General features: G+C 44.5%; 2 protein-coding genes and 1 non-coding gene across 6 annotated transcripts in view; 1 reads left to right on the top strand and 2 right to left on the bottom strand.

Annotated features, from left to right (window-relative positions):
- gpd2 (glycerol-3-phosphate dehydrogenase 2 (mitochondrial)) overlaps nt 1-10,344 on the bottom strand; it is a 55,623-nt gene extending 45,279 nt beyond the window's left edge. Inside the window, exons 1-3 of one of the 3 annotated variants that reach the window (XM_056588684.1) lie at nt 10,244-10,344; nt 3,054-3,160; nt 1,035-1,043 (exon numbers count right to left, since the gene is read on the bottom strand). In XM_056588684.1, coding sequence (XP_056444659.1) covers nt 1,035-1,043; nt 3,054-3,155 — 111 coding nt within the window. In that variant the 5' untranslated portion in view covers nt 3,156-3,160; nt 10,244-10,344. Of the gene's footprint in view, nt 1-1,034; nt 1,044-3,053; nt 3,161-3,383; nt 3,474-10,243 lie in introns of those variants that run through there. The other 2 variants (XM_056588685.1, XM_056588686.1) reach the window with 2 other exon arrangements.
- trnag-gcc (transfer RNA glycine (anticodon GCC)) lies at nt 5,123-5,193 on the bottom strand. Its single transcript has one exon. It is a non-coding gene; the product is annotated as a tRNA-Gly (tRNA).
- LOC130381212 (nuclear receptor subfamily 4 group A member 2-like) lies at nt 9,252-21,286 on the top strand. Of its 2 annotated transcripts, XM_056588688.1 has the most exons (7): nt 9,252-9,259; nt 17,417-18,354; nt 19,218-19,347; nt 19,713-19,873; nt 20,008-20,207; nt 20,457-20,635; nt 20,725-21,286. In XM_056588688.1, exons 2-7 carry the CDS (start codon nt 17,422-17,424, stop codon nt 20,982-20,984), a joined length of 1,863 nt encoding a protein of 620 aa, XP_056444663.1. In that variant the 5' UTR covers nt 9,252-9,259; nt 17,417-17,421; the 3' UTR covers nt 20,985-21,286. The 2 variants fall into 2 exon arrangements, with proteins under 2 accessions (XP_056444663.1, XP_056444662.1); XM_056588687.1 differs by lacking the exon at nt 9,252-9,259 and having other exon boundaries at nt 16,725-18,354.
- The last annotated feature ends 4,051 nt before the right edge of the window (nt 21,287-25,337 follow it).

The following is a 25,337-nucleotide window of genomic DNA, read 5'->3' as shown; positions in this document are numbered from 1 at the left end:
CAAGACACACAAAAATACACAAGGTATGTACACACAATTACCACACCAATAGCGCGCATGCAGATACATTGCAGATTCTTTGAAAATGCACAGAAAAGCACATGGACATACAAGCACACAAACACAAAAGGGTCTAACTACTATTAGGAGACGGACACACAAGAACACACAGAGGGTTTCAGTGTGTACTGACTCTGATTATGAATAGAGGAAAGGAATCCATTTTACAAGGAAAACTATGTTAACTACTGAGGTAGTGTCAGCGTTAGCTAAGCGCACTCGGAAGCATTGCAAGCCCACCATGAGGTGGTGTTTAAACACGATATGTGTAGGCGTTGTGATTGCTGTGCTGCTATTCTATGTCCTCCCCCCAGCCTAAGACCGTATTTCCTAATCATGATTAAACTAATTATATCCCCAACGATTGTGTCATCAAATCATGATCTGGATCAAATCATTGATCTTAATAGTTTGGGAAAGAAAATCAATGAAAATAATAATCAACGAAAAATAAAATATAAAACACAAAATGATTTGGATCGTAATCAAAACACGTGCATTGTTCAACTTCAAAAAAGTTGAGTTCTTCCAAAAAAAACCTATTCATTATTCAGAGATTTAGCGGGCGCCGCTAACATGATTGCACCTGGGTGACATTTCCCATGCTAATAAATGGTGGGGCAGCGGTGCTAATTTCGGCCCAGCGAGATCATACAATCATTGTCTATTTATTGGACCCCGGCTGATCAACATTGTATTAAGTGTTGCCATGTACTCTGCAATCAAGCTGTGTCAATTAATGCTTAGCGCTAGCGTAAGCAGGTCTGGGCGGGTGCGAGGGTGGGGGTGGGGGTGAAAGGATGCTACGCCCTTGCTAGCAAATGACGAGCAGACATTTTTGCATTAGTTTATCAGCAGAGGGGGTGATTTCCAAGGATAGGAGAGAAGGCATGCCGGATCACAGATTATCCAGAGGTAGATTACTGGTTGACGCCTTTTCTTTGCTTAGTATTTTTTTTATGCATTTTGCTTACCAATCCATGCTTGGTCGAAGAAGAGACGTTCGAGGGTCGAGAGATATATGGCGTTTTTCCAGGGCAAAAAAAAAAGTTTACGTTAGGACAGGAGAGTCAGAAGAGAGAGAAGAGAGGAGGAGATAAAGAGGAGAAGAGAGGAGGAGATACAGAGGAGGAGGAGAGGAGAGGAGGAGATAGAGAGAAGATAGAGAGGAGGAGATAGAGAGGAGAAGATAGAGAGGAGGAGATAGAGAGGACAGGAGAGGAGGAGATAGAGAAGAGGAGGAGAGATGAAGAGAGGAGAGGAGGAGAAGAGAGGATGAGATAGAAAGAAGGAGACAGAGAGGAGGAGATAGAGAGAAGGAGACAGAGAGGAGGAGAAAGAGAGGAGGAGATATAAATGAGGAGAGGAGATAGAGAGGAGGAGCTAGAGGAGAGAGGAGAAGATAGAGAGGAGAGGATAAAAAGAGGATAAGAGAAGGAGGAGATAGAGAGGAGGAGATTTAGAGGAGAAGAGAGGAGATAGAGAGAAGGAGAGGAAATAGAGAGGGGGAGATAGAGAGGAGGAGAGGAGGAGATGGAGAGGAGAAGGTGAGGAGGAGATAGAGGAGGAGATAGAGAGGAGGAGATAGAGGAGGAGATAGAGAGGAGGAGATAGAGAGGAGGAGATAGAGAGGAGGAGAGGAGGGGAGGAGATAGAGAGGAGGAGATAGAGAGGAGGAGAAGAGAGGAGGAGATAGAAAGGAGAAGAGAGGAGGAGACTGAGTGGGAGGAGGATAGCTGTGGAGTTGGGCGCCAAGGGGTGGCCGAAGAGAATGAGGTGAACTCAGAGGTCAGAGTTCAGCGGGTGGAGGATGTGGTGGTGGGGGGGATGGTGGTGATGAAGGTTGGGTGGTCGCGGGGGTGGAGGGGTCGGTGGACAACAGCTGTTTTCTCATTTCAAATAAGGGAATGGTTATTTTTACACCTGTGGTGATGCTGTCTGTTGATACTCCCACCGGGGCTCACTGGATGCTTCGGTTTCGGGGGGGTTCACGTGTGCATTGCTACCGGTTAACCCTGTGACTACACACTTATTAACAGTGTCAACAGTTTTTTAGAAATGCACCCACTTCTTCTTCAATCTTGCCAGATGTGTTTGTTTTTGCTGGTCATAGTGTAGGTGTGCGTGTGTGTGTTGATGTGTGTGTGTTAGCCCCAGTTTGGGTTTGTGTGTGTGTGTGTGTGTGTGTGTGTGTGTGTGTGTGTGTGTGTGTGTGTGTGTGTGTGTGTGTGTGTGTGTGTGTGTGTGTGTGTGTGTGTGTGTGTAATATAAACACCTGTAGAATGTTTCAACGCCTATTATATTCCAATATTTAGCAGTACCAAGCCCACCCAAATCTGGCCGGTGAATGATCACATAATATTTGAAGTATGTTTTCTCTTTGCTGCAAATGAGAATTGGACGTGTAGTAACAACTTAAAGTAAATGGGAAAGATTTGTTATTTTTCAAAAATACTTTTCACCGAAAAACTATTTCCATTTGGCAGCTATGAAGTGTGAGACAAGATCCATAAGAATTTTTTGTGTTCTTAAGGCCAACAGTGCTAAACAATAGACTGAAAAGTGGCTAGTTTTCATCATCTGAAAACCTTTGCTTTACCAATAGAGATGTTTGTTGTAACTTAGTGGTTTTCCTGAAACAGATGCATTGGGAAACATGAATATGGTTGGTTAAGCTAGTTACGCCGGTGCTCATAAGCGGCTGCAAACTTTGTTCTAATACCCTCTAATTGTTTCCCCAAAGCGTTTCCCATTTCCAGTATACAAAATGACCCTGGTGACAGGCTGAACAAATGGAAATGGGAGAAGGAGAGGTGCCTGGATGGATGACAGGGTGATCAGCTCAACCCGCGAACAAAAGAAAAGCTGAGTTCAGAATGATTGACTTTCCTCTTTGTCTCGTCCCACCCTGTTCTACCTCTGCGGACTCCAAGAGGCCGACATAGGGGTGGCCACAGGTGCATTCCTCCTCTCTCTGTGGTCCTCCAGCTCACCTGTGTCTTCCTGTACTCCACCAGCTGTGATAGGCCGAAGAGTGTGGCCGCGGCCCCCGTGCCCACGATGGCCGTCCGCTTCAGAACTTTCCGGAAAGCCATTGGTCCTGCGGAGGAAGGGAGGGAGTGGCACACCGGAGCTTAGCATCATATTTAGTAACAAACGATTATTTTCATTAAACATGTCCTGCAGCAAACTTATACTCAAAAACATACTGGTGTGCAAAAGGTGCATTAATGTCAATATTGCATCATCCCCCCCCCCCCCTGGAGGCTTGATAAGCGAATTGCAGGGGGTCCATAAGATGGTGGGTTTGGAATACAATGTACCTCTTTACCAGACGCTCCAGGCACCTCATGACCAGGGATTGTTTAATTGTTTATTGAATGGATCCCCATTAGCTGATGCCGAGGTGGCAGCTAGTCTTCCTGGGGTCCATATAAGAGCATACAATATAAAACATAGAGAATACATACATTAACAAACATTATACAAAAGATAATAAGTACAACATACCGGTCACAGTAAATTAGTTCAAAATATGATTAAAATGGACAGCTGCAATAGGTGTGTCTTCAGAGCTATCTTAAATGACAATTTATTTTGTGAGAGGTGAATGTGAGATGGTAACAGATTCCAGAATGATATACATCTGTAAGTAACAGATGTGTGTGTTTGAGGAGATTGGTCCTGGGTGTAGGAGGTTTTAAATAGCCATTACTGATAATCCTGGTGTTATGGTTATGTGTGTTAATTGATTTTGCGGGGGGCAGGTTGTTCGTTCAGCAGTCTGACAGCCTGTGGATAGAGGCTATTGGTCAGTCTGCTGGACCTGGAGCGGATGGAACGGTATCTCCGTCCAGAGGGCAGTCGCTGGAAGAGATGGTGCGCTGGGTGGACCTGGTCCTTAAGGATGTTGTTCACCCGGCGTAGGCAGCGGGAGGTGAAGACTGTGGAGATCTCTGGGAGGCTCTTCCCAATGATCCTCCCCGCAGCCTTGACCACTCTGTGGAGGGCCTCCTTTTCGGCCCTGGTGCAGCTGGAGAAACACACCAGTAGTCTGTAGGTGAGTACGCTCTCTATTGCGCAGTGATAGAAGTTGACCATCAGTCCCTGTGGAAGTTTTGCCCTTTTTAGTTTCCGAAGGTAGAAGAGGCGATGGTGTGCCTTACCCACGGCAGAGGTGATGTTGGTCCTCCAGGACAGATCGTCGGCCACAGTCACGCCCAGAAACTTGAAGTTGGACACCCTCTTTACCTCCTCCCCTCCGATTAGGAGTGGAGAGTGGCTGAGGTGTCTGGCCCTGCGGAAATCGATGATCACTTCCTTGGTCTTGGTGGTGTTGAGAACCAGATTGTGATCACCGCACCACTCTACCAGGGCCTAAAAAAAAAAAAAGTTTGGTTCCTGTTGGTTGTCAGTTGAGGTCATGGGTAGGTAGGGAATTTATTTATTTATTTTATTTATTTTTTTCCAGCGGCAGCGAATGATAGGTAGGTTGTTTTCATTTAAAAACGAGAAAATTCGCTCATCCTTGTACAGAATGAAGAGGTGCTGTACCAAAACGTAATTATAGTTTGCATCAAAAAATGATTATTTTTTTTTTATAAAGCTCATAAAATAATTTGGGTCGCACATAAGTTGACAGGGTCGGTCGGAAACCGGAACCAAACAAAAAAAAATTTTAGGCCCAGTCTCTCTGCCTCCCTCCTGTATGAGGTCTCATCATTTCCTGTGATGAGGCCAAGTACTGTTGTGTCGTCAGCAAATTTCACTATGAGGTTAGCTGGAGAAGAGGAGCAGCAGTCGTGAGTGAAAAGTGTGTAGAGAAATGGGCTGAGCACGCAACCCTGGGGGGCCCCGGTGTACATGGGCAGGGTGGGGGAGACATGCTTGCCAATCCTGACATGTTGTGTGCGGTGTGTTAGAAAGTCCAAAAGAAAATCTTGTTCAGGTCAGAAGAACTATATATTTCAGACAATCTGTTAATTTAGGTTTGCCCGCTCAGTTTGATGTTCCGCGACACTGTGTTTAAGTTGCGTTTTCAGAATTCAGAGTAATTGTGCACTGCATTGGCCGGGAATAGAACCCTGGCCTCCCGCGTGGCAGGCGAGTATTCTACCACTGAACCACCAAAGCTCACTGAGTACTGGGATGCCAGTGCTATTGTTCGTAAGTCGTTGGACTCTGTGGGTCTTGGCAGTTTAGGCACAGGTACAATTGTAGATGTTTTACACAGGATAGGGACTTTACAGAGGTTAAGGGAGGAGTTAAAAATGTCAGTGAACACAGGGGCTAAATGTTCTGCACAGTGCTTAAGGATATTACCACAGATGTTGTCAGAGCCAGGGCTTTTACGTGGGTTACAGCGACTAAAAAGGTGAAAGACATCCGATGGTCTGATGTTTAGGACAGATGCAGGGGGTGGAGGCGGCAGCACGATGCCAGCTCCAGCATCGCTGCCACTCTCAAAGCGACAGAAGAAGCTGTTCAGCTGGTTTGCCCTTTCCACTCCCTCACCTCCAGGCAAGACCAGGGAACGTTTCCCTCTGCCCTTGTGTGGGACATTGGTCATGGTCTTAATCCCCTGCCATGCCTCACGGGAGTTGCCTGACACCAAGGCGGCCTCAATCTTCTGTCTGTAACTGTACTTATCCAACTGTATTTGCCTTTCTATATCTGTATGTCCCTTTTGGCTGTGTCCTCTTGATTCCAGTATGCTTTTTTCTTTTCAATTCTAAGTTTAATTTGTTGGAGATCCAGGGCTTGTCATTTGGGAAGATTTTAGTCTTTTTTATGGGTGTTACTGTCTCTACACAGAAACGATAGTAGTCAGATATTGTTTCTACCTGTTCATTAATATCAGGGCATTTAAAAGTATCCCAGTTTGTGCAATCAAAACAACCCTGCAGGGCCATAATACTGTCATTATTCCATACTTTAACTGAGCATTTTTGGGGCTCTCCCTCTGCAGGAATCTCTAATATGTAGGCCGGAGGTAAACAACATTGTGATCAGATGCCCCTAGGGGTGGGAGCAATGATGCAGAGTAGGCTTCTCTGACAGTTCCATAACATAGGTCTAAAAACGTATTTTTCCTGGAGGGACAGTCCACATAATGATAATATGTATTGTACGTAAGTACTTTTTCACAGGACATTTATTAAAATCTCTAAATTAGAGGCATCAGGAGACAGTGATTCGAGCTAGTGGGAGGGATTGAAAATAATTTCCAGGGCCCTATCAAAATTTGCCTTTGGGTGAATGTATACGACAGTAAAACATATCTGAGGGAACTCTCTGGGCAGATAGAAGGCCTAAGGGAGACGCACACCAGTTCAATATCAGGAGTACACAAACTCTCTGTCACCACCACTGTCCGACACCACTCGTCCCGGATGAGTAGACAGACCCCGCCCCCACGGGACTTCCTGGTGATTGTGGTGTCCCGGTCAGTCCTGAACACAGAGAAGCCGAGGGGTCCAACCTCGCTGGACGTGATGTTGATGTCCAACCATGCCTCTGTGATAGCCATGACACAGGCGCTCTGGTACTCGTGCAGGTAGCGGATATTTGCTGTCAGCTCGTCTGTTTTCGCTTTTAGGGAGTTGATGAGCAGCGTGACGGGCAGAGCAGAGGAAGTTTGTTTTTCAGTCTCCTCAGTCTTCGCCGAATACCACCTTTAGATCCGCATTTGCGCTTTGTCTGGGTAGTCCATTTCTTTGGGTTGGTCCTGGGATAGTCCGGTATGGAGTTTACTACGGCTGCATGATCCGTAGATAAACAATCTCTTATCAATAGGAGGAATTCTCTGCTATATTGGATTTCACCTGCCACGCCATTGACATGGTCATGGAAGTGTCCATGGGCCAGACAAGTGTTTAAAATCACGATAAGAAGTCAGATCGTGCACCAATAAGCCAGGTCCATGGTTGTGTGCAGTGAGTGATTAGACGCATCCAAACAATAAAACGCTCACGATAAACAAACAAAAGTGCCAGAAGGGAGAGGCAGCAGGGCAGCCACAGTGCAGCGCCGGAAGAGACAAATAGGCTCCTAACCCTAACCCTAACACAAACATATAACTGCAACAAACTAATACTTACAAAAAACTTGTTTAAGTACTTCTGATAAACATTCATATCTGTCAGATGTATATTCTTATACTCTGCTAAAATGAGATTCTACTGGCTAAGACAGGACAGGGGTGAGGGTGCTAATCATGCAAAGGGAGCTTGCAGATGGGGTTTTCCAAGGGTGACCAAGGGGGGGTCAAAGTGCAAACAAGTCCGGACAGCAAAGTTGTAGTAAAAGTTCACATGACCGAGCCATGAGCATAAGGAAGGTCCGCAGACTGGTAGAACAGGTGTTAGTGACATAGAGGTCAAGGGGTGGCTGGAGGGAGTGACTGGAGTTTTACGAGTGTGTGTGTGTGTGTGTGTGTGTGTGTGTGTGTGTGTGTGTGTGTGTGTAACCCAGACCAGTGCATTGCCTTAAAGCAGAATATTCTGCATTGCCTTAATATTTCTATGAGTTAATAGACAATTACCTGGTCAAGCTGAACTGACAGAATGGCATTGTTCTTACACACCCTAAGGCATCACTGAGGTTATACCTGACAAAGATCAGACATTTGAATAGTTAACAGCTCAGCTGCCTACGTTGGGTGTATTTCTAGAATAATTTAAAAGTAACCGATAATAACCGCTCTGTGTTCTTGTCATAAGAGTATTATACAATTATAAAAATGGCTATTTTTCATTCATACATATTCATTACATTTTTGTTGTTTGAAATGTTGATCTATGTAATGTAAATGTAAGATTCTACTGTGGTATATTTAGTATTTTCGTATTTTATATTTGGGTGTGTCAAACGTATTTTGGTAAGTTATTAAACCTCACTGCTGATGCTATTTTTCTCTGAAAGAAAATACCATTCAAACAATTCACATATTTAACCATGCAATAATCCACTTGCCATAATTATTTGTTTGAACAGTGTGTATGCGTGTGTGTGTGTGTGTGTGTGTGTGTGTGTGTGTGTGTGTGTGTGTGTGTGTGTGTGTGTGTGTGTGTGTGTGTGTGTGTGTGTGTGAGTTTGTGTGTGCTGGGAATACATTGTATTACCAACACACCACACTCAACTACACAAACTGGACAGACACCTATTCTATTCTCATGGTGCCGCTGAGAGGTTCTGGGTTCGATCCCCAATGTCCGCAGCCTAACCTGTGAACATACCCCTCCCCCTGCCTACTCACCATATCTAAGTCACTCTATGTTTGGAAGGGAAAAAGGTATTTTAATCGACTAAGTAGTAGTAGAAGCATAAATACTGAGAGCACAGAAGCCTGTGTGAGCTGCTAATACACACACACAGATACATACATTAACACAACAAAGCCACACCCACTGCCCCAATAAGCCCCACCCACGAGTGCATTATATTTTTTCTCGTGTTACATCACCCCTCTGGGATGCTTATGGCTGAGCATGAGCATTCCTCCATAACCAACCTTGGTCCTCTGTTGAGGGTTTCCAAAAATAAACAATAAGTCATATAAAAACATCCTGACAGAACCTGTACACGAGAATGTAAAACATGGGACTCCCAGCTCTAAGTCACTGCTGTAATTGTATGAAGCAATTATGATTTTAGCTCACAGCTGACCTTGTGAGTGACATTATCTTTATACCATTGCTGCTGCTTTACATCAAGTCAACATTCAACGTCAACATATTTAAACATGAACAATTATTGATTGATGATGTCAGATACTATTATATTATATTATATGGGTTGATCCTAACCCTATAAGTATGACATGTCAGGACTATAAGTTATCCTAGTAGTAGTAGTATTAGTAGAATAGTAGTAGTAGTAGTAGTAGTAGTAGTATTGTAGTATAGCAGTAGTATAGTAGCATTAGTATAAGTAGTAGTAGTAGGAGTCTAGTAAAGTATGAGCAGTAGTAGTTATAGCAGCTGCAGCAGCCTTGTCATGAACACAAGAACATTTTCATTTCTGTATTTTAAGATTCAGAGATTCATTAACATTGACGTATCGGTTTATTTATACAATAACACCATTTAGAACCTTAAACCTACTGAAACAACTACATAATCCATCCACCACAGGAGGAGAAAAAGTTCAACATGGACCGCAACAGAGAGTCGAGGCCGTATCACAGCAGACACTCACTGTGAGTCAGCAGCCTTAAATGAGTTACTTTATGTGTGTGTGTGTGTGTGTGTGTGTGTGTGTGTGTGTGTGTGTGTGTGTGTGTGTGTGTGTGTGTGTGTGTGTGTGTGTGTGTGTGTGGGGGGGGGGGGACTTGGGTGGGCCTGTAAAATGGAAGGCAGCCTCAGTCTACCCTTAACAATGTTTCCTCTTCCTCCTCCTGTGTCTCAAATGCTCCCTATAACCTTGACACCTACCTAGGAAGCCTGCGTGCTTACCCATTGCACCAGCAACGTGTTTTTATTGAGTAAGAGTAAGTCACCGTGGCAACTTTAGACATTCCCCTGTAGTTATTCATAGGGTAACCATTATAATGTGTGTGCGTGTGTGTGTGTGTGTGTGTGTGTGTGTGTGTGTGTGTGTGTGTGTATGTTTGTGTGTGTGGGTGTGGGTGTGTCACGTATGTGTTGTAATACAACACGATCTACAATCAAACATTGGAATTAGATAAATTGATCGGGATAAGATTGGCTTTGTGTGGACTGGCAACATCGTTATCAGTCATCTAACAACCAACAACACAATACTCGCCCACATAACGAAGATATGGGTTCGATTATGCCTTTTCCTTAAACCTTTCTTGTTCACACACATTGATTACGTCTTCCTGTCCTACACACACACACACACACACACACACACACACACACACACACACACACACACACACACACACACACACACACACACACACACACACACACACACACACACACACACACACACACACCTTTGGCCCGCAGATGGTTATGGCCTTAATGGTTTGATTTTAGAGGGACCAGTCGGTCTATCTTGACACTGGTCACGGCGGGACCACTTGAAGCCCGCCCACCGGGGGCCACACCACCCAAGTCCCTCCACCGAACCCGGCTCTGAGGCAATGATCCCCACAAACATCCAAACCTCAGAATATCGTCCTAGGGACAATTAAGACGGCTCCACTTACATGTAGTATCGGTCGGGTGAGGAGATACCGCGGTGCGTCGGGGCGTCAGCTGAGGGCATCTGTGGTGATCCACCGAGGCTTTCGCGCAGAGCTGTGTTTGACAGGGCGACCAGGAAGTGAGCTGGGCGTTGATTGACACTCTGACACGCCAATAGGCCTGCGGAACTCTGTCGCGAGTCCAATCACGTCGCGGGGGCGGGCCTCGGAGTTGACGCAAAGCCAAGGCGATATTGCGCAACAGCGTCCTGCTCCCATCCTCTCTCCAGTGAGGCCCCTCCCCTCTCCTTTGAGGCCCCTCCCCCCTCCATGGAGCTGGGCTTCCGAGAGCGCGTGAAGAGACGGCAGCTGTCGCGTTCCAAACGCCATGTGTACATATAGGCTATGTGTATATATATATATATATATATATATATATATATATATATATATATATATATATATAGATATATATATATATATACACATATATAGATATATATGTATATATATGTATAAATATACACAGTATATAGATAGATAGATAGATATATATATATATATAGATGTATATATAGTAGATAGATATATAGTCAATGCATGTATAGATATATGTATATATATATAAATGTAAATCGATAGTCTGAACGTTCACGCGTCCAAAAGGAACAATTAAGGCGTCTTGTGCGCAGCCAACACAGTATTTACACACACACACACACACATATGTGTATATATATATATATATATATATACATATATATATATATATATATATATATATATATATATATATATATATATATATATATATCAGTGGAGGCTTCTCCATTGAGGAGAGGGAGGAAGATCCTCCCTAACATTGTTGAGAATAAAAAATGTAGATGCCCAGACTATTGTAATGAATTAATGCCCTTAAATATGACTACTTTATTGCATTTGAATATATAATGTTCGTTTCCCTGGGTAAAGGGACATTAGCACCCCCTATCGCTTATTGACAATTACTTCAGGGAGGAAGGTCCTCCGTCGCCCTCCGTTGATTCCCATTCATTTCCCCGAAAGTACTGGCGGCCGGTGGATAACATGGGTTTTCAATGGGAGAGAGGAGGAAAGTCCTCCTCTGAGTGGGTGGGACCTTAAGGGGTCTGATTCGCGCAAAAATCTATCCGTCTGCCTTATGAACCAATAAGCAGGATCCCTGGATGTTGAGCAGCGTTGCCAGATTGGTCAGATTCCCACCCAATTGGGCTACTTTTAACCATGTTAGGCTGGAAAAATTATCATTCGGCGGGAAATCTGCCCAATCTGGCAACGCTGTCGATAACAAACCCGGTCTGCATTGCCGCGGTGCTCAGTAAGAGACGCAGAGCAAGTGAAATCTGCGATAGCGAGATCCTAAATGTACAATGGAAACATTGGAAACGGAGGACATTGTTAACGTCTTATTAAAAAAAGCATTCCATTCATTGAGTTACAGTGCTAAGTTAGCGACCAAAGAAAGAGGTAGACCACTTCCCAAAATCAAGGTGACCAGAAGTAATGGCAACGTCATTGTTGTGAGTGCTACATGGTTTGCTAGGTACGCATGGCTTACTGGTAGCATTACAAGCAATCGACTTTATTGCTGGCCCTGTTTGCTTATGAATAATAGCAAATCTCCAACGTGGGCTGTTCATGGTTTCACTGATGTGGAAAATCTTGATAGGGCAACCAAACGCCACAAGTGTCAAGATCACGTTGGTGAGCACCAACGTGATCTTGACACCCGTCGATCTAGGCCCAATGATAGGCCCAGATTTTTTTATTTACTTTTACAAATCAATAGTAGGCCTGATTTGACTAATATGCTTTGCATCCTTTCCTTCTCAAATTACAGTGATGCCACTGGTGGCTTTGTATAAATTGTATTCACATAACTCCCTCCCTGCTATTTTGTAGTTCACCAAAACACCTTGAAACAACTTGAGTCTCACATTCTTATGCCACCATACACCAACAGTGCAAGCAGGCCAATGGCAACCAAGCGCGCAGTCCTTCCTCCCTCACTTTAAAAACCACCAGCCGCCACTGATATATATATATATATATTGTGTATATATATATACATATGTGTATATATATATATATATATATATATATATATATATATATATATATATATATATATATATGTGTATATATATATACATATGTGTATATATATATACATATGTGTATATATATATATATATATATATATATATATATATATATATATCCTACAGTGGGGAGAACAAGTATTTGATACACTGCCGATTTTGCAAGCTTACAAAGCATGCACAAATCTTTTTATCATAGGTACTCTTCAACTGTGAGTGACGGAATCTAAAACAAAAATCCAGAAAATCACATTATATGATTTTTAAGCAATTAATTTGCATTTTATTGCATGACATAAGTATTTGATACTTCAAAAAGCAGAACTTAATATTTGGTACAGAAACCTTTGTTTGCAATTACAGAGATCATACGTTTCCTGCAGTTCTTGACCAGGTTTGCACACAATGCAGAAGGGATTTTGGCCCACTCCTCCTACAGACCTTCTCCAGATCCTTCAGGTTTCGGGGCTGTCGCTGGGCAATACGGACTTTCAGCTCCCTCCAAAGATTTTCTATTGAGTTCAGGTCTGGAGACTTCGGCTACGCCACTCCGGGACCTTGAGATGCTTCTTAGTTGCTCTGGCTGTGTGTTTCGGGTCGTTGTCATGCTAGAAGACCCAGCCACGACCCATCTTCAATGCTCTTACTGAGGGAAGGAGGTTGTTGGCCAAGATCGTGCGATACATGGGCCCATCCTTCCTCCCCTCAATAGGGTGCATTCGTCGTCGTTCTTGGGGTTGTACTCATCCTTCTTCTTCCTCCAAACACGGCGAGTGGAGTTTAGACCAAAATGCTATATTTTTGTCTCATCAGACCACCTGACCTTCTCCCTTTCCTCCTCTTGATCATCTATTTTCTAATAATTTCGCCAACAGTTGTTGTTGCCTTCTCACCAAGCTGCTTACCTATTGTCCTGTAGCCCATCCCAGCCTTGTGCAGGTTTACAATTTTATCCCTGATGTCCTTACACAGCTCTCTGGTCTTGGCCATGGTGGAGAGGTTGGAGTCTGTTTGATTGAGTGTGTGGACAGGTGTCTTTTATACAGGTAACAAGTTCAAACAGTTGCAGTTAAGGTAATGAGTGGAGAACGGGAGGGCTTCTTAAAGAATAACTAACAGGTCTGTGAGAGCCGGAATGCTTACTGGTTGGTAGGTGATCAAATACTTATGTCATGCAATAAAATGCAAATTAATTGCATAAAAATCATACAATGTGATTTTCTCGATTTTTTCTTTTGTTTTAGATTCCGTCTCTCACAGTTGAAGAGTACCTATGATGAAAATGACAGACCTCTACATGATTTGTAAGTGGGAAAAACCTGCAAAATCGGCAGTGTATCAAATACTTGTTCTCCCCACTGTATATATTAGTGCCGTCAAGTTATTAAAACATTTAATCGCGATTAATCACATTAATGTCATAGTTAACTTGCGATTAATCACTTATTTTTTTCTATTCTACATATCCCTTGATTTCGTGCTGCTAGCCTTTTAGTGAGAGCAGAGAGTGTTGAGAAGGACAGTAAGAAGAGAGACACGCAGTGAATTCAACCCGGTCCACTTGACATCGGGTAGGTGCACCGTGCATGACAGTGATAGGCCTACCGTAAGACTTCAATAGCCCAGGCTGATTACTGCGGGATAACAATATTGCGTTTATAAAAGTTGCTTGCAGCGCCGTCCGGCAGCCTGAGCTGTGCGCCCGCAACCTCTCACTCACTCAACAGACGCAACACTCACAAACTGTCAAACTGTTGATTTTGTCTAGAGGGGAGTAGTTTGTCTTGAGCGGCCCCTCCCGGAGTGGTACAGCCCAGGTGGGCCTTGAACTGCGATTGGTCAGAAAGACATAACAGCTAATGACATCATTGAACTCTCATGCAGGCTCGAACAGAGTGACACACACACACACTTTTAAGGAGTTTTTCAACCGCTCCGTCTCCTTGCTTGCTCCAACAAGTTTGTGCGGCGTGCCGTTGTTTTCTTTCCGGTATAGATCCGTTATGATGTTGTACTTTTTCTAACGTGACTAGTTGTTGCTAGTAGTGGCGATTTTGGTTTGGAAACTCTGGTGGGGCCCATGCAGGAAAATATTATAACGCAATCCAGAAATACCACATATTACTACCATCACAACAAAAACAGTAGCAAGTGACAGAGGGGACCAAAATTGCAGCTGAATAATGCCATCACTCAAACGCGAATCTGACGACATATATTAGGCTATTATAGCAATAGCACCACCAAATGGCAGCGTTCAAGATCTCACAATATCAAAACTCAAGAAAACAACAACGTGGCAACAATAAAAACACAACGGCACACACCCTTTACATAGCAATCAATATACAAAGCCACCACTCACAATATACCAAAAAAGGAAGAAGTATGGTTTAAGTTGTATTAAGTTTGCAGGCCACCATACTGTACAATTAACAATGAATCTAGCCGGATAGAGTGGTTGCCTATTCAGACCTGGATAATCCTGGGTGAAAATTTAAGTAAGTTTGGGCTAAGATGGTAATTACCTGTGCTTTAAGGACAGTGCTGTCTGGTCTCCTTTGTGTGGCTGAGGTGAAACACAAGCATTTTTTTCCGCTTGAACCACTCCTTGTTGAACGATCTATTCTTGTCCTTTCCCTCTTGAATAATGAATAATTAAATCCGTCGGGCGATGTGGTCCCAAACGTTTTATCTCCAACTTCTGTTCAAGTGCTAAATCTCACATGAGACAGATACTCAACACGATTCATAATTTAATGAATGAAACGTCCATTTGTTGTTATTAGTAACTGTAACTGTAACAGTAACTACGTTAGCTAGCTAGCAAGATCTGATCGGCTCCCGCCGTAAACCCCGCCCTTTCTACAAATCAGCCAATGAGAAGAGCTTTGGGGCCCTAAACTTCTGGCCCCACCGCCGAAGCAGAAGCGGGCGCTGCGCACGCGCTTGCTCGCGCAACAGCACCAGTTTTCTACACTGCAGCAGACAGGGCCATCTCGGCTGGGCCCCACCGAGCGGAACAGACGAGACGGAGCAACAAACTATTTCACACACAACTACTACACTACAACAATTGCGTTCATCAAATTAAAACTGCGGACATGTAATTAATTATTAACAATTAATGTATTATTAACTTATGCTCAATGACATTTTTGAAAAAAAAAAGAAAAGTATAATCGTAGCGTTCTCTTGTGGGGCCGTGCCCCACTGGCCCCTAATGCAAAGACGCCACTGGTTGCTAGACAGCAGGTGAAAAAACGACAACGTTTGCTAAGCCGAAAAGAGCGTTATTCGTGCGATAAGAAAATTAACGCATTTAAAATAGGCTTCATTAATAACGCGTTAAACTGACAGCACTAATTTACATATATAGATCTAAATAGATCTCTATATATATGTATATATATATATATATATATATATATATGTATATATATATATATATATATATATATATATATATATATATATATATATATATATATATATATATATATATATATATATATATATATATAAAAATGTGTGTGTGTGTAAATACTATGTTGGCTGCGCACAAGACGCTTTTATTGTTCCTTTTGCGCGCGTGAACGTTCAGACTCCAAGATGAATACATTAATGGGAAAAGTAAATATTGCAAATAAAGAAAAAAAAATGTTTGGTCATTATTGAAAATTCTGCTCATGTAAAAGAACTGAAGAATAGCGTATCTTCCAAATGTGAAATTTCCTTTCTATTGTGATTTCTTAAAGTTTTGATATGCAAACTTATTATTTAAAAAAATGACTTAAACTTGTTTAAAAAATAAATGTAATACAGATTAATCATTTGCAAATAGGTTAAATGTACATAACCGAACTAGTTTTGGCCTGTATATTCTCCTAAATTAATGGAGACTGTAACCTGAGAATCAGGCGAGCACGTGCGCCACCAAGTACCTGGGGGGGCACCAAAAAGTTTGCAAAAAAATAAAAGATAAAAAATATATATTACATTTTTTAATTAAAAAAAATATATAAATTAGTTATGAAGAGGCCCACCGTTGTTTTTTCTGTATAACCTATCACTCAATTTCGGCAAATTAGATGTTTTTACCTAATCAAAAGAGGCTCCCCCCGCTAGCGTAGGGCACCGAAACGGCCAGCAGAGAATACTCGAGTAACATCGCCGCTACAATAATGAAACAATTAAATTATTACAGATATTTAGTTAGACAAATTACTACTCCACAATGATAAAAAATGGTCTTCAGTGTAAGTATAAAGTAGCCGTATAAGTGCTATTTTACGTTATAATAAATCATATAGCAGGACTTTAAAATACAATTAAACAAATAGAACAAGGAAATTAGGGCTTGAAATCCGTGATTATGTTGAATACAAAGAGGAAACAAAACATACCAATGAATGGGATCATAACGAGCCAGCCAGTCATTCGTGCGTAATTGGGCACTTGGTCAGAGCTCCGGGTGCGTATGTGCGTAAACAAAAGCACATTGTGGTGTCAGCTCGGCAGACGGCTTGGAGCTGGCGCACGGAACGTACCTAAAGGCATTGGTCTATCACGGAACGGTCCTCTGGTCCACCACGAAACGGTCCCATGAGGAGACATGGGATTACTTAACCAACGACCGCACACGTTGGATTAAAACCACTAATCTCTACAAGCAGTGAACGGAGATACAGGAGATGCAAGATATTCTTACCTCCACCAAATCCAAACGTTAACGTGATTTCCTTTACGCAGCAAAGTCGATTTCCGTTTGGCACACGGGTTTTCTATCTGCAATCTATTAGGATATTCTTCGATTCACACACTAAAGGACAATTCTACCGTTGGAAAAAAACATCTTCATCTTTAGACCGCCATAACCTGGAGGTATGAGAAACTTTTCAATGCATTATTCGCTCATCATTCTGATCAGAATCTCGGTCGTTGATGTGTCCTTCTGTTTCCATTCTGTCTGTTTCTGACTCAAACCCCGTCGGAGTGGATCCATTGAAACGCTTCTCCGTGAGTAATGCGTAAATGTTGGACTCTCGTCTTCCAGCGGGCATGCCGTGTGTCCAGACCCAGTGCGGCGTGTCTCCGCAGGGCGCCAGCCCCGCGTCGCAGCAGGGCGCCGCGGGAGAGGAGCGCTGCGGGGAATTCCTCACGCCGGAGTTCGTCAAGTACAGCATGGAGCTGACCAACAGCGAGGACTCCTCCGCGGGCACCTCTGGCCCCGCCGCCCTGTCGGTGGACGGTTACAGCATCGGCTGCACTCCGAGCCCCTACGACGCCATGAAACCGGCGTGTGTGTTCGGGACAGTGATGTCCGCGCAAGGGGGGGGACCAGCGTACGTAAAAGTCGAGGACGCCGCAGCCGCGCATCACCGGTACCAATCAAACCTGCATCCACCGCACGAACCGAACCAAGCGTTCACCTCCGCTGGCTCAGGGTACCTGCCGCATGCAGCGCTCGCCTCCAACTTCCACACCGCCGGTGGACACTCCTGGGACGAGTGCTCCCCCCGCCATGACTATTTCGCGGCGGTGCAGCGGAAACACGCGGTGTCCCGGTTATCCCTCTTCTCCCTGAAGCACACCCAGCACCATGGAAACCAAAGCTTCTCCGCGTGCCAGATGAAGTTCGACGGCTCGTTCCATGTGTCGATGAACCTGGACGTGGTGGGCACGCGGCAACTGTCGCTTGAGCCGGGGGGCTCGGGGGGGATACTGTCCGTTGCCGACGCGCACGAGAAGGCTCGAGCAGGTGACACGGGGTTTCTGCACCCGCTCCAGCTTCCCCACGCGCACGGATACGGGTCCGACCAGCAGCAGCACCATTACGCCGAACACCGCGGGGTGCCCTCCTCCTGGTGTGCGTCGACCCCCGGGAGAGGGGGCCTGCCGGGCGCGGAGGGGCTGTGCGCCGTGTGCGGGGACAACGCCGCGTGCCAACACTACGGGGTGCGCACCTGCGAGGGATGTAAGGGCTTCTTTAAGGTGCGTGCCAAATAGTCGCTGATGGCAGAGGCTTTGAGGGTTTTAATCGTCGACTTTTATTTTGAAATGTCTCCAGGTCACCGTTGTTATTCATAAAACTGTAACATCAAACACATCAAATGCGTATTTAGTTTCCCGGGATTGAAGTTATTCCCTTGACTCAACACAACAACACGTGGAGGCCACATTTAGAAGGTCGACATGGAGGTGGTATATAATATACAATTTCAGAGAGTGATTGAATGGCTTTTGAATGTTCACCACTTTCAGTTCTCCGATTTTCATTAATTAATTTGTTAATACCTTTCATTACATCATTAACAACACAGGCCTACAAATGCCATGCATACTATTATAGGCCATCTTATCTTCCTCAGGTGATAACCGTTTTGTGATGAATACGGATTCATGTCAAGAAAAGATCAACCCGCCCTTTTGGACCCTAAATGACACCCTCAGCTTCGTCTGCACGTTTTAATCAGGCACCCTTAATTACAGGGTCAGGGTGTCCCCTGAAATTTTCTCAAACTCACGTGCCATGAATTCAAAAGAAGACAGAGGAAGACAGAAGTTGTTTTTCCATTAGCGCGCAGCGGAGACCCTAGAAAAGGAGGGGTGTAGATGTGGTGGGGGATCACCCTCGGGTGTTCACTAAAATATGTGTCGCCATGACCCAGTATTTTCCCCGGCTTGCACTGTCTGCCTCTAGAATAAGTTAGTGGTTGAAATGCACCGATATCTGTCTGTGACTTTTCAATCATACGAGATTTTCGATCAGCAATCGACATCATGTTAAAAAAACTGAAATACGTTTAATAAAAAACACACCCAATTAACGCTGACTTACGCTCTTCTCTCCTTAGCGCACGGTCCAAAAAAACGCCAAATACGTGTGTCTGGCTGCCAGGAGCTGCCCAGTGGACAAACGCAGGAGGAACCGATGCCAGTACTGTCGCTTCCAGAAGTGCCTGGTGGTGGGCATGGTGAAGGAGGGTGAGAGGCACACTGGTTACACAAGGCCTGTATGATTACGCATCATGCATAAAGGGGGCGAGGTAGAGCGGGTTGAATGGTAACCGGAAGGTTGCTGGTTCAATCCCTGGCTCCTCCTAGCTGAGTGTCAAAGTGTCCCTGAGCAAGACGCCTCACCCCTGACTGTTTCTGACGAGTTGGCTGTCGCCCTGCATGGTGACTCTCCTCTCTCGGTGTGTGAATTTTTGTATGGATGGTTGTAAGTCGCCTGTATAAAAGCGTCAGCAAAATCCCCTCCAATTTAAAAAAGATTATATGTAAACACATAAAAGTGTTCGACGGCAAGCACAAAATGAAACTACGGTTTTCCCTCCTTGGTCCTCTAGTGGTGCGGACGGACGGGCTGAAGGGTCGACGGGGCCGTCTCCCTTCGAAGCCCAAAGCGACACACGACTGGTCGACGAAACCTGCCATCTCCATGCTCAGCGCGCTGGTCAGGGCGCACATGGACTCGAACCCGATCGCCTCCCGCCTCGACTATTCTAAGGTACTGAATTACGAAGATGATAATGTCAGTGCCGCACTGATGATAATGTCAGTGCGGCACTGACATTATCATCTGTTATTACAGTGGTCCAGAAACGTACACACAACTCATGTTTTTCACAATCTAACTTTTAGTTTCAAGCAAACCCGGGAAGTCCAGGAGAAGACGAGGCAGAACACGTGCGGCACTTCTACGACCGTCTGACCGGATCCATGGACATCATCCGCAGCTGGGCGCACAAGATCCCGGGCTTTGCCTCTCTGCCAAAACACGACCAGGACCTGCTGTTTCACTCTGCCTTCCTGGAGCTCTTCGTCCTGAGGCTCGCGTACAGGTACATGTTCTGGAGAGAAATATGGAAAGGTAAAGCATGTTGCTCAGGAGGTATAGTGGGTTGACTGGTAAGCCGGCTCCTCCTAGCTAAGTGTCGAGGTGTCCCCGCCGTCGGGTGTGTAAATGATTGGTTGTAAGTCGCTTTGGATACAAGTGTCAGCAAAAACCCCTAAATGAAATGCCAGCCACATGATTACTTTCTTCCTCACAGGCATGGTTTAATAAGCGGCCCCTGTCGTCCCCTGCTCAGGTCCAACCCGGAGGAGGGGAAGCTGGTGTTCTGCGATGGCTCGGTGTGGCACCGGCTGCAGTGCCGGCGGGGGTTCGGGGAATGGCTGGACGGCATTGTGGAATTCTCTGCTAACCTCCAAAGAATGGATCTGGACATCGCCACCTTCTCCTGTATCTCCGCTCTCGCCCTCATCACAGGTATGACCACAAACATTAATCAATAGCCAGGCGAACGGTATCGTAAAACAGATAAATGTCTTCTAAAGGGCTAGTGCTGCGTGTTTCAGAGAGACGCGGTCTGAAGGAGCAGGGCCGAGTGAAGGAGCTTCAGAACACAGTGGTGAAGTGTCTCAAGAACTCTCTCAGTTACGTGGCCGACGGCGGCCAGTGCGGACCGAGCCATGTTTCGGGCCTCCTGGAGACATTGCCCCTGCTGCGCACCCTGTGCACGTGCGGTCTCCAGAGAATCTTCTACCTGAAGCTGGAGGATCTGGTGCCCCCCCCTGCCACAGTAGACCAGCTCTTTCTGGACACACTGCCCTTTTAACCTTTAGACTTCCATGTGTTTGGGCAGCAGATCTGGGCAACCGTTTGAGCAGTTTGTCCGAAGATGCCGATCAGTTTCTTTCTATGTCATTCTGTGGGGCAGCTCCTTCTGTTTATGTGTCCTCATGGCTCTTATGTTAATCCTTTTTCCAGGCAAATAAAAATTGTTCTCCTCTGTTTACATTATAAGCTTGTTCTCAAGGTGTTTCTTAACATAAGTGTGTCAATGTCCTTGGCTCTTGATTCTCAACAAATTGCTGTTATGGTGCTCATGCAAAGCAATGCTTCCTTTTATAGATGAATAGACCGCTTGTCATTTTGTAATTTAGTCACAAAATAAAATGTTCTAAAAGAAATCCCCAAATCATTGGTTTTTATTTGTCAAATGTCTGCTGACATTTAAATGAGCCTGTATGTCCAAGAAGAGATGTTGAGGGGAATCATTTTGTAGTTGAATAGTTGTGTCTAGAGGGCAATTTGAATGAGACCTTGTCGTGACAAAGGCCTCAATGGTATAGCATAAGTTAACTAACACATGAATACATTAACACTTCCAGATACCCTCGCTATAGCTATCCCTCAGGTAAACACCTGGAACGGTCCTGTAGCTGATTTATCATCCGATGGACCACGTGACTCTCACTCTTCCTCTTCCCCTCCTTCTGACTGGTCCTCTTGACACGGAGGATGGATTTAACAAATACATCAATATATGGATCTATTAGCGAAGGGGTTTCGCTATGCATGAGGCCAGTTAGATTTTTGATCACACCGGGCGGCACTTGCATGATTGCGGCACGTAAGGTGAGTGAGCACGGGTGAGGCGATAAAGGGTGGAATGAAGGGTTTGTGCACGGGAGAACGCGAGAGCACGCATTGGTAGGTAATTTACTTTTTGAACCAAGGTGTAGTTTGCACAATGCGCAGGCTTCTGGCACTTTTTTTTCCCCGTTTGTCATGTCTTCCATGTGGCCTAAGTGACGTCATGGGCACATTTGGTGGAGGCGCACGTGGTAAAAATGTTTGTATGAAAGACCACTGATTATTAGATAACACGGGGATATTAGTAACATAGTGATATTGTAATTATATAATTTTGTATATGATATCAAACAGATTAATTTGGATTTGATTTAAATGTTTGATTACGCATTTTGATTTATTTGGAGAACTAACTTGATTTAATTTCTCTTTATCAATAGGTTTTCAACCTAATCCTAATCCGGAATGATTGTTGCACAAAAGATGTTCAATAGAAACAACGAAAAGGATTTGAGCTGTCCTGCGTCCTCTGTCTATCCATGCCATTTCAAGTTGGGCAAGCACAAATTACAACAAAACCCAGATAACTTGACACAGACTATTCAATACCACGCACGATACTGCGGCCAGAGATAAACCCATCCAGACTATCGATGAAGCCTCAAATGTATTCCAACGATGTGGATGAGGATATTCCAACGATGTGGATGAGGAGGTGGCGTTAAAGGAACTTTGTCCATATGTAGACCCAGAGAGATACACGAGGGAGAGACACGGTACAGATGTTTGAGAGCAAAACATCTGCAGTTCGATGAACTTGATTCGCCAAGTCTGTTGGCAAAAAACATACTTTATCAAACTGAAACCCATGTTCACTCAAAAGTGTTTTCATGAAATAAAACATAAATAGACAAAGGTTGCTGTTAAAATACTTCAAGAACTTTCATCTTAGAACTATCGTGCTATTTTTGAGACTTGGTTATGTTTCCATTTGGCCTATAGTTTATCTTATCTCCAAACCTCAATCCGCATTTTTTCTTTCTCCTGACACATCTTCTGCATCGGCCCGACTTCAATACAGCTTAACCCTTATCGGGGGGCCAGGAACCCTAGGAACCCACGAAGAGACCCCCTCTGGGCCAGATGGATGGAGGAGAGATTGGGTTATATACACTACTATGTATGACTATATATATATTGGTTATGGTGATGGCGCCTTGTATGGCTGCTTCGGTGTGTTGGTGCACACTTCTGTGTTTGTTTTTAGTCTTTAATAGTGTTTATTTTAGTTTATTGCGAATCAAACCGGATTATTTTGTTTTATTGTCTTATTGTCACAAACTGTGTTGGTTTTAATTTTGTATATTAAGGATCAACTCAGACTTTTTTAGTTTTTTTCCATTTTTCCGTTTTTGTTTTTGTTCTGTTTTTTTCCATTTTTTGTTATTATGTTGCTATGGCGATGTCACGGATAATTTTTACGAGAGATGAGATCCTTAACATCAGGGACTCAACACCATCGGATTTATGTCCCAACTTTCTCGCCTCTCCCGTGGACTTACAAGACCTACTTACATCAGCCCGTATTTCAAATGGATGTGTCTCAGTTTTACGGATCTATGATCGGGACTCTCTGGTTCGTATCAAAGAGTCGATGGAGGGCCTGTTTGATACACGGGGCAGGTACAAACAAGCGTTCCCTCCTCCTTTCATCATCGACCCCGACTCACCGGAGTACCTGCTGCTTTGTCGGGCGCCGGGCAAAGTCCGCAGGAAATCGAGGAAAAGAGGCTCGCGATCCGGAGTCCAGGTCAAGCGAAGACACGCTGCAGCACGCCTGGGCTCTGCCATCTTCGGCCACGGAGAACGCGTAAGGTGTCTGTGCCGGATCCCTCTCCTCAATGTGTGTGACAGCACATCCACGCTGCCATCTGCTTGGACCACCATGACAGTCTTGGAGCCTACACGGCGCTGGAGTAGTGGTCAGCGGCTTTCATCGCCTCCACGCTCTTCCGTATTTACACCGGTTCCGGCACGGTCCAGCTGGAGCCCACGTGACCGATGCCTGCGACCAATCCCGCTGCGCTCCGCGGACACTGCCTCCGTGACGTCATCAACATTGCGTATCGGCCTGTTAAATGCCCGGTCTATTGCAAATAAATCCTTCTCTCTGAACGATCTTTTCACAAGAGAAAAGATGGATTTAATGTGTCTTTCGGAGACATGGCAGAGAGAGGAAGAGTTTATTCATCTAAATGAACTCTGTCCAGCTGGTTGCTCTGCCGTCGGGAAGCCCCGCCCCTGTCGTCGTGGGGGGGGTCTGGCTGTTGTATACAAGGACAGTTGCACATGCAAAGTGACTCAGACCCAAGAATACACTTCATTTGAGTCTCAGATGGTCAGGGTGGGTTCTTCAAATCCATTCTACTGTGTGTCAATCTACCGTCCTCCTGGCCCTGCTGCTGTGTTCTTGAAGGATTTTAGTGACTTTTTAACCTCCATAATAAGGTTGGAATCTGTTCTAATCCTTGGAGATTTTAACCTTCATGTTGATGACAGCTCATCTTGCTCCGCAAAGGAACTCTTATCATTGACTGAAGCTTTTAATTTTGAGCAACATGTTTCTGAGCCTACACACCAGAAAGGCCACATTTTAGATTTAGTTTTTACTCTTAGCCTGGATATTTCAAATGTGTCTGTACAGGACGTCCATCTGAGTGATCATTGTTTTGTTTTGTTTGATCTGCACTTCAGCCCTGAGCCTAAGCCCTTAGAAGTTAGGTCTCAGAGGCGTGTTATCTCTGCTAATACTGCAGACAGATAGCAGTTTTTCTGCTATGTTTGACCCTCTTTTATTTATGGATTGCCTCGATGTGGACAATTTTATGCACTGTTTTACCAAGCAGTGTGTTAAAATTTTGGACCAGGTGGCACCTGTTAAATCAAACTTGTCAATACAGAAAAAAGTGTGCCCTTGGACAAATGAAGTTACCTTGAGTCTAAAGAGACTATGTCGAAAGACTGAGCGTCTGTGGAAAGCCACTAACCTTGAGGTGCACAGACTTTATCTCAGGGATCTTGTGTCCTCATACAATGAGATGGTGGAAAATGCCAGATCGGACTACATTCGCCAACTGGTAACAGTGAATAAGAAAAACCCCAAAGTGTTATTTGACACTATCAATTCTCTTGTATGTTCTGCTGCGCCAGTTACCCCTGTTTTTTGTGAAGCTGACAGCAATGCATTGTTGAGATTTTTCACTGACAAAATTAAGATGATCAAGGAGAAAATCCCTCCCCTTTTGTGTGGAACCCCTGCTGTCATTGAGCCTGTCTCCAGCTTGTGGTCTTCATTTAAGTCTGTGACTCTTGCTGATATCTCTGCACTGGTGACCAAGATGAAACCCTCCTCTTGCTCATCTGACGTCCTTCCATGTAGGCTCTTTGTGAAAGTGTTTGATGTAATTGGCCCCTGGGTCACCAAAATGGTAAACCTCTCTCTGTCTACAGGTGTGTTTCCCAGTACATTTAAGCATGCCATAGTGGAGCCTTTACTTAAAAAAACAGGCTTAGACCCGACTGTCCTCAGTAA

Source organism: Gadus chalcogrammus, chromosome 4 (genome assembly GCF_026213295.1).
Source record: "Gadus chalcogrammus isolate NIFS_2021 chromosome 4, NIFS_Gcha_1.0, whole genome shotgun sequence".
NCBI lineage: Eukaryota > Metazoa > Chordata > Actinopteri > Gadiformes > Gadidae > Gadus > Gadus chalcogrammus.
Note: the sequence above shows the minus strand (reverse complement) of the source record. Positions and strands in the feature narration are given on the sequence as shown.

Coding starts and splice junctions, on each gene's coding strand:
- LOC130381212 (XM_056588687.1), top strand. CDS start 17,395: ATGTTGGACTCTCGTCTTCCAGCGGGCATGCCGTGTGTCCAGACCCAG. Junction 18,355..19,217: donor GATGTAAGGGCTTCTTTAAG/GTGCGTGCCAAA, acceptor TTCTCTCCTTAG/CGCACGGTCCAAAAAAACGC. Junction 20,208..20,456: donor GTCCTGAGGCTCGCGTACAG/GTACATGTTCTG, acceptor TCCCCTGCTCAG/GTCCAACCCGGAGGAGGGGA.